General features: G+C 40.6%; 1 protein-coding gene across 1 annotated transcript in view; it reads right to left on the bottom strand.

Annotated features, from left to right (window-relative positions):
• Positions 1-9,189, bottom strand: part of LOC103277902 (neuronal PAS domain-containing protein 4) — a 54,846-nt gene extending 45,657 nt beyond the window's left edge. Inside the window, exon 1 of the mRNA XM_008104927.2 lies at positions 8,965-9,189. Coding sequence (XP_008103134.1) covers positions 8,965-9,008 — 44 coding nt within the window. The 5' untranslated portion in view covers positions 9,009-9,189. The remainder of the gene's footprint in view (positions 1-8,964) is intronic.
• Between the last annotated feature and the right edge of the window lie 552 nt (positions 9,190-9,741).

The following is a 9,741-nucleotide window of genomic DNA, read 5'->3' as shown; positions in this document are numbered from 1 at the left end:
ATTGAATAACTAGAGCTTGGAAGTAAGCACCATATTTCTTTGATTATAAGAAGGCATTGTTAGTAAAACACATGCTAGCTTCAGTACCATCAACCGAACAAAAGCTTTATTTATATATCTTAAAAACCTGACTTAATGTCATATTTTCCCCTGACATTAAGTCTAATCGTGTCTGACTCTGAGGGTTGGTGCTCATCTCCATTTCTAAGCCAAAGAGCCGGCGTTGTCCGTAGACACCTCCAAGGTCATGTGACCGGCATGACTGCGTGGAGCGCCATTACCTTCCAGCTGGAGTGGTACCTATTGATCTACTCACATTTCAAACTACAAATGGCAGTTTGGGGCTAGCAACGGGAGCTCACCCTGCTCCCCGAATTTGAACCGCCAACCTTTCAGTCAGCAAGTTCAGCAGCTCAGCTGTTTAACCTGCTGCACCACGGGGCCTCCTTAGAATGTTTATATGGAGAAACAAAATGTATCTTGGAAATGAAGAAATAGATTAATTACTTGTAGTTGAGTGTAAATTATATTATTTATATTTATTTAATGAGGAATAATAGCATTGTATAGTTTGAGCATTGGACTATGACACTGGATACCAAGATTCAAATTCTTCCTTGGCTATGGAAACCCACTGAGAGAGAGGCAGACTTATCCTGGGAAAATATTGTCAAAAATTCCACAACAGTTTTGTATCACAGGGCAGTAATTTATAGCACCCAAGTGTGTCAAAAAGTATCCATTCTGGCTACATTTGAAAAATGGTGAAATTACTTCGAGGAAGCAGTGGGAAAACTTGGAGGGGGGATAGAAATGAAAACTCATAATCATGACATTACTCCCTACACAAAATTCATTAAACAGGGCAAGGTAATTGTATACTGTAATAAAAATGTAATTTTCTCTGGAAAGGAAAAGGTAGAAGACTGAGGACTAGGATGAACCCTTCTTTCTTTCCTTCCTTCTTTCCTTGCTTGTTAGAGAGAGCTCAAGTCTGAGTTAGTGGAGGATGCAGGAGGAGAGAGGACACGAATAGACATAGATGCCATGGCCCCAGGCCAAACCTCCTTGCAGGTTTTTTAAAAAGTAAGATAATGTAAAATGTTCCAGCCTTGAATTGATCATGTAATGTCTAAATGTCTACTTTGGCTGTGAGATATATTATCCTCATCCGAACATTAAAACAAAATTACTAGCTATGGATGCTGTTGGATTTAGGCATTCAAAGGTAGCATAAAACTATTAAATTCATTCTCTTATTAGTTTCGGTGAGAGTTTGCATCCTGCGGTTAGATGCTACAGGTGGGTAATTTTTCTGTGGAACCATGGCAGGGGTGGGAGGGAAGAAAGTTAATGTATGTGTTTGTGTGTGTGTGTATATATATATATTATACAGTATTTATATGTATATGTATATACTGTATATACTTGAGTATAAGCCTAGTTTTTCAGCCCTTTTTTAGGACTGAAAAAAAAAACCTCCTCGGCTTATACTCGGGTGAGGGTACTGGTGGGCTTATATTCAAGTCGGCTTAGACTCAAGTACAGTATATATGGTATATTTATTATTTTACTCTATTATTGTTATTGTTACGTTTATTATTTTACTCTATTAATTATTATTATTACATTTATTATTTTACTCTATTATTGTTACTTTTACATTTATATTACTCTATTTTTATTATTATTAATACATTTATTATTTTATTCTATTTATTATTACAGTGATTATTTTACTGCATTTATTATTATTATTATTACAGTTATTATTTTACTCTATTATTGTTACTTTTACATTTATTTTACTATATTATTATTATTTTAATACATTTATTATTTTACTCTATTTATTATTACATTTATTATTTTACTGCATTTATTATTATTATTATTACATTTATTATTTCATTCTATTATTAAAAGGATACATAAGCACATTTACATTGAAGATGAAAATAATGGTTTAATCAGAGTTGAACAGTCATATCTTAAATTACAGTTTGATGTAAAGATTCAAAAACATTTAAACTACTGATGCCTCAATTAATGTAATTTAATTGCTATCTCTGCTTATACTGGAGTCAATGCTTTCCCAGTTTTTTGGTGGTAAAATTAGGTGCCTCGGCTTATATTCAGGTCGGCTTATACTCGAGTCTATATGGTAATTTATTTGTTCATTTTTTCCCACTTTTCTCCCATGGGTGGGATTCAAACATATAAAATTCATATAAATACATCCGACTGCAATACATAATCAGTTAAAACATAATATTCCAATATAAAAACCCAATTAACATACACACATACACACAAAGAGAGGCCAGGATTCTGATGAAAATACAACTATGTCGTTCTTGTGGACTCTCAAGTCATTTTTTTATTTGTGCTGACCCCAAATCAACCCAAACATGAGTTTTTCTTGGCAAGATTTATTCAGAAGAGGTTTGCCATTGCCATCCTCATAGGCTGAGAGAGTGTGGCTAGCCCAAGGTCTCCCAGTGGGCTTCCATGACTGAGAAGGGATCCAAACCCTGGTCTCCAAAGTCACAATCCAACATTTAAACCACTATGTCACCCTGATACTTTACAGTAGCTAGAATGGGGATTTTTACACAGCCGAAATGGCACTGTCCACAGAAAGGAGCAAAGTAGCAGGTTGGGGGCATTCGAAGTTTTGCAGAGGTTCAAGATGTCTTTATGGTGGGACAGGTAGCCTTGCTTTCAAGGAGCCCCGGTGGCGAAGTGCGTTAAAGCGCTGAGCTGCTGAACTTGCAGACCGAAAGGTCCCAGGTTCAAATCCCGGGAGCGGAATGAGCGGCCACTGTTAGCTTCAGCTCCTGCCAACCTAGCAGTTCGAAAACATGCCAATGTGAGTAGATCAATAGGTACCGCACTGGCGGGAAGGTAACGGCGCTCCATGCAGTCATGCTGGCCACATGACCTTGGAGGTGTCTACGGACAACGCCGGCTCTTTGGCTTAGAAATGGAGATGAGTACCAACCCCCAGAGTTGGTCACGACTGGACTCAATGTCAGGAGAAACCTTTACCTTTACCTTAATCCTGGCTCAGGAAGACTTGAAAGAGAAACGGAGGTATTGACAAGGATGAGTCCCACCTCTGGGAAAAGGCAGACAGAGTTGAAAGCTGGTTTTAGATTTCAGACAGAAAAGGCCTGAAGCTGATAGGGTGCAGAGTCAGAGCAACAGAGTTTTGGATAAGAACAGGAAGGGATAATTACTGGTTGATATTGCTTTGCGTAAAGATGAGGAGGGGGCATTCTTGTTTTCTGGGCTCTAGAGAAGGCATGGGCAAAGTTTGGCCCTCCAGGTGTTTTGGACTTCAACTCCCACCATTCCTAACAGCCTACCGGCTGTTAGGAATGTTGGGAGTTGAAGTCCAAAACACCTGGAGGGCCGAACTTTGCCTATGCCTGCTGTAGACAGTAGGATATGGAGCAATGTAGTCAAACTGCAGGGGGGGGGGGGGGGAGATTAGAAAAAGCTTCCTGATGGTAAGGGAGGTCATGATTGGAAGGTATGGATATGTTTAAGCAGAGGCTGGATGGCCATCTCACAGGGGTGCTTTTCTGCATGGCAGGATGGTGTTGAACTGGATGGCCTTTGGGGTGTCTTCTAGCTCTATTATTCTATTATTATATCTATCTATTATATCTATCTGTTGTTTTTACACCACTCACTGGCTAGTTGCCAAGCTTGAACTGGAGTCAGGTCATAGTAAAGGTAAAAGTTTCCCCTGATGTTAAGTCCAGTCATGTCCAACTCTGGGGGTTGGTGCTCATCTCCATTTCTAAGCCGAAGAGCCGGCGTTGTCCGTAGACACCTCCAAGGTTGTGTGGCTGGCATGACTGCATGGAATGCCGTTACCTTCCCACCAGAGTGGTACCTAATGATCTACTCACATTTGCATGTTTTCGAACTGCTAGATTGGCAGAAGTTGGAGCTAACTGCGGGTGCTCACTCCGCTCCTGGGATTTGAACCTGGGACCTTTTGGTCTGCAAGTTCAGCAGCTCAGCGCTTTAACACAGTGCAGAACCCCATACATTAGCACAACCACAACTTCCATCCTGAAGCTATCATCATTTAGCCCAAGTGCCCAGTCCAGCAAAGGAAAAAACTGAGGAAACAAGGGCAGGGTTAGTGGCAGGATTCTTAGAGGATGGAGCTTTGAGACCAACCTGGATAAAGTTATTTGTTACGGTGGCAAACAGAGGGTGCCAGGCCCCTGCAAAAGTGGAATCAAAACACATAATTTCCCTGAGGGAAATTTATTGGTCCTTCAGTTCAATTCAGTGGTCAACATCTGCTTGAAGTTGACCATAAAATCATTCTGGAGGAACAGCAAATGCCTAGAAGAGCATTTCTGTGTTCTCAAATAATATGCCGTGTCCAGGTTGGTTCTGAAATGCTGGACCACTCTAACAACCATTATGTCAGACTACACAGAGAAACCATTGAAACCCACAAGCATGTGGACAATTTTAACAGAAAGGAGGAAACCATGAAAATGAACAAATTCTGGCTACCGGTGTTTAAAAACTCTAAAATCAGGACAGTAAATAAAGAACAACACTCAGAAGACAAGATAATTCCAGGCATGAAACAATCAGGGCCAGCTAACACCACTCAACAAAGGATTCCCTCGGGCAGGAAACAGCCAGGCTTTGAAGCTACAAGGTTTTTCAATGCTAATCAAACTGGGCAATATTCACACCTGCCTCAAACAGACAAGTTTTTTTTTCTCCCACCCTGGACGTTATTCCACAGATATATAAACCCCAACTTGCCTAGTTTCCAACAGACCTCACAACCTCTGAGGATGCCTGCCATAGATGTGGGCGAAACGTCAGGAGAGAATGCTTCTGGGACATGGCCATTTAGCCCGGAAAACTCAAAGCAACCCATTAACTGTAATTTATTTTATTGCCCTTGTTTCAAATAGCTTTGGGAAAGTTTCTTCCTTGGACTCCAATTCCCAACTATTTCCCAAGGAGATTCTTGTAATACAGACCAACCAAGTTGCTTTTCCAAACTGTACTCTTCATTATATAAACAATCCCAAAGTGGAGCCCAGCACTAATCAACACAATAAATTCATACAATCAATCTTTAATAAATGCAAGGGGGAAAAAAAACACTAGGAGAGCCCATAACCTGTTGAAAAGCACAGCTGCAGAAATTAAGTCTAGATTCTGGGTGAATAAATAACTCTTCAGTTCATGCGGAAAGCTGATCATTAATATGTTAATATAATCACTCATATGTTACAAAAGATATTGCTTACCCAGGCAAATCTACATATTATATAATTCTTCAGTACATATTGACCAATTTTTCATCTTCATTGCCTTTTATGAATTTTAAGTTTTTAAAAAAATTACACTCATCTTTGTCAGTTCTGAGGCATGATGCTGGCATTAAATTTTCAGTAGCCAACATCAAAATTTCAGTAGCCAGCATTAATCTTTTATAGGCCAACCCTGTATAGGGTCGAATATTGTTGTCAATTTTTAAGGTGCTGCAGTATTTATATTTTTGGTGCATAAAGTATTCGGGCCCTGTTCGTGACTGCTTTTGAAAACCTTGCATCATCAGGATGGTTGTGGGGTTTTCAGAAAAAGTGGTAGTTCAAAGAGGCGACCAGAAAGAAGTATTGCCACATCGAGAATCTTCAGGGAGGTGGGTGGGAATAAGGGTCTCTAAAAGGGAGATTTGGAGGGACATCTATTTTGGGGGTTATTCCATCATTGATACCTGAGCATAGACTAATTTGTATCAAGGCCCAGTTGAATCGGTTCTTTAAATGCCAGATGTCCACAGTTTGGAAAAAAATACTTTTTAGATTATGCTCCTTATGATAGTCAGGAGATTTTGGTAACTGTAGTTCAAGAAGTACCATTTTTACATTCTGCAGAGATCAATCCTAAAAAATATAATCACAAAAAGCACCTTTGAGCATGGCCTTAACAGAGTGTGTTCCCTTTATCACTGAGTATGTGTATAAATTGTGGCTTCAAATTGCAATTTCATAGAGTTTCTTAGGCAAGGAGGTACCATAGTTCTTGCTATTTCCTTAATGTAAAACGGCGGTTTCCCAAACTTTGGGTCTCCAGGTGTTTTGAACTTCAGCTCCCACAGTTCCTAACAGTTGGTAAGCTGGCTGGGATTTCTGGGAGTTGAAGTCCAAAACACCTGGAGGACCAAAGGTTGGGAACCATTGATCCAGTGTTTCTCAACCTGTGGATCCCCAGGTGTTTTGGCCTAGAACTCCCAGAAATCCCAACCATCTTACTAGCTGTTAAGATTTCTGGGAGTTGAAAGCCAAAACATCTGGGGACCCACAGGTTGAGAATCATTGCACTGATCTAAAATGTAGTCTACACCACCTGGTATTCATTGGTGGTCTCCTATCCAAGTTCCAACCAGGGCTGACCCTGCTTAGCTTCCAAGGTGGGAAGGGATCTGGTGCCTAAATGTCTGGGATGTAGAAAGGCAGATCTTTGGGGGAAAAGGGCCAACAAACAGGTAGACTTAACTGGGCTGTACTAATCATTTGCTGGTTCCCTCCCTGCTGTGAATATGTTTTAATGCTGCTTTTCTTCTGGCATGGGACCAGTGGTGGCTTATAAAAAGACTAAAACAAGGTAAAGTGAAAAACATGAATATGAAAAAAGTTAAAATGCAATGAATCAAATCATGTAAAGCACTGGGAATTTTTTTAAAGTGTAAATCCTTTAAAAACATAATAGGAAAGTAAAAAATACGAGACACACATGAGTGGCTAGTAATATTCCCTGCAACCAATTGATAATTACATGCCACTGGAATAAAAAAATTAAGTCTTTTCCTGGGTTGCTGTGAGTTTTCTGGGCTGTATGGCCATGATCCTGAAGCTTTCTCTCCTGACATTTTGTCCACATCTGTGGCAGGCATCCTCAGAGGTTGTGAGGTCTCATTGTCAGGAGAGAATGCTTCTGGAACATGGCCATACAGCCCAGAAAAATTCACAACAACCCAGTGATTCTGGCCACGAAAGCCTTCGACAATGCAAGTCTTTGCCTACTAGTGAAAAGAGAGAAATGGAGGTTGTAACTGGGTCTCCTGGAGAAGGGGATTTCACAGCCTGGGAGCAGCCACTGAGAAGGGTCTCTCTCTTGGCTGATCTCTGATGATGATCTCTGATCTCTGGTGTATTATACATGTCTATTTTGAGTATGTATTATTTTGACTCACAAATAGAGCACTAGATAGTTCTTTTCTATTTATTTTTATAAGAAGAAATAAGACAGCAGAGCATCAAGATATACTACCTAAAGCAAACAGAGGGAACTCCAGGATTACCTGAAGAAGGTCTATCTGAAGAAGGTCGCCGAAACTGGATGCATACCTGGGAGACCAGTTGTATCAACCAGATTTGATTGACCACATTATCTCTGGGATCCATATACTGTGTAGACTCTGGAATCCACCAATATACTCCTTTAACCAGGGAGTTATCCTTCTTTGTTACTGTTGACATGAAACTTTGATTTACTTTGAATGATTGATTTTGAAGAAGAGTGTTACGAACCTTGAGAATATTATCAAGTCTTTAATAAGACTACTTTATGTACCAATAATTATATTTGTTAAAATTGGACATTGGATTATACGTGGTTTGTTATATTGATATTGATACTATACATAAGTCTACCATTATTCATTGTGTAAACCACAGGAACGGAGTTACGGTCAATCATCAGGTTTATTTAAACCCGATTCAGATTTGAGACAATTTTGAATTATATGTATTTATCTGTACAGTTGGAATACATAAACTGATACTACAATCATAATATATAAGTGACTATATCACTATAGAAGTATAGAACTATAACATAACTTACTTTATATTATATTATATACCATACTTTTCCTTTTTTCCTTTTTGCTGATCTCTGATGATGGCAGCACTGAAAGAAAGCCCACTCTTTAGGGATCTTAAGACTCGTGATTTAAGCTGTATAGGGCCAGTACTTTAACTTGTATCCAAAGGTAGTAGTCAGTGACAATATTTATATGGGAGTAATATCCTCCCTAGGGGCCACTGGTGGCACAGTGGACCAAAAGGTCCCAAGTTCAAATCCCGGGAGTGGAATGAGCACCCGCTGTTAGCCCCAGCTCCTGCCAACCTAGCAGTTCGAAAACATGCCAATGTGAGTAGATCAATAGGTACCGCTCCAGCGGGAAGGTAACGGCGCTCCATGCAGTCATGCTGGCCACATGGCCTTGGAGGTGTCTACGGACAACACCGACTCTTCAGCTTAGAAATGGAGATGAGCACCAACCCCCAGAGTTGGTCACGACTGGACTTAACATCAGGGAAAACTTTTACCTTTACTAATATCCTCCCTGTTATTTGGCTGCTCTGAACAGTTTCCAAGGGCAGCCCCACATAGATTGTGTTACAGTAGTCCAGACAAGACATATGTCACTGTAGCCAGAGACAAATTCTCTAGGAATCGGCATAAGCTGATCTTTCTATGACTCTGGATTTCCAAAGCCAGCTGGTAACTGGCTTCAGAACAGATTTTTTGTTTAACAGCTGCCTAATAAACATCCCCTTGTACTTTAGTGTCTCCATTGGCCGCTGGGTGGTACTGCTGGGACTGAAGTGCTATGAAGCATCAGCCAGCCGCTGAGCAAGGTACTCTAAGGTCATTGCTACTACTTCGCTAATCTCAGTGCTTGGAAGCAATTTTTGGAGGGCAAGAGATCAAAAATCCCAGGATCTCCCTGCTAATGTAGCTAAATTGGGGGATTTGGGGGATTTAGGTTCCACATAATGTACAGTTCCATGCTGTAAAATAGGACCATTGCAAAATTGTGTCAATGAGTCAAAATCAGTGGCCCCTGATGATGTCTGAATCTGGCTTTCTCCCCACCTTGAAAGGAACTCTTACCTTTCTGCTTCCTCTGCCTGGGTCTGAAATTGCCGCCTTTGCATCCTCCAGCCATCCCTCCTTTTGTATTCGGCCCCTTCATGGGAGGAGGGGGGAGAAGTGGGGCCCTCCAGGCCAAACAGGGGATAAAATTACCTCTTGTGACGCAATTCCAAACATCTCTGGGCTATTTTTAGAACCCTGGCTTCTAAAAATAGCCTCCCTCCACCCCCCAGAGCCTGTAATCTGATAGGGGAAGCAATAAAGGGACGCCTGGCTCTTTAAACCAGTGCTTGTCATCTCAGCAGGGAATTGGGATTGGGGGCCTTGCTGGTGGGGCAAGGGGATTATCTTCACTTTTTCTTCCTGAATCCCAGTGATGTGACTGATGACGCTGACAAGATGGTCCTTAAGGACAGGATCAATGGGATTCTCCACGCAGAGTTCATAAAAATGCACTTCCCTAGTGCAGCTAAGAGTGCAAGAAACACCTTTCACATACATTAGCACAGTGATCTATGTGGTTTTTAAAATAAATAAATAAATAAATAAAACTTTATTTATACCCTGCCACCATCTCCCCGCGGGGACTCGGGCGGTTCACATGAGGCAAAGCCCAATCAGCATAGTTTACAAAAACAACAGCATAAATACATTACACAATATACAAAAGATAAATCACAATAAGGCAATAAAACAAGAGTTAATATAACAGTAATAATATCAATCAACCAGCAAGTACAATTCAGTCGACTTCATAGATGGGGGAACTGCAGCAGCAGTTTAAAAATAGCATCA

This window comes from Anolis carolinensis, chromosome 1, assembly GCF_035594765.1.
Source record: "Anolis carolinensis isolate JA03-04 chromosome 1, rAnoCar3.1.pri, whole genome shotgun sequence".
Classification (NCBI taxonomy): Eukaryota; Metazoa; Chordata; class Lepidosauria; order Squamata; family Dactyloidae; genus Anolis; species Anolis carolinensis.
Note: the sequence above shows the minus strand (reverse complement) of the source record. Positions and strands in the feature narration are given on the sequence as shown.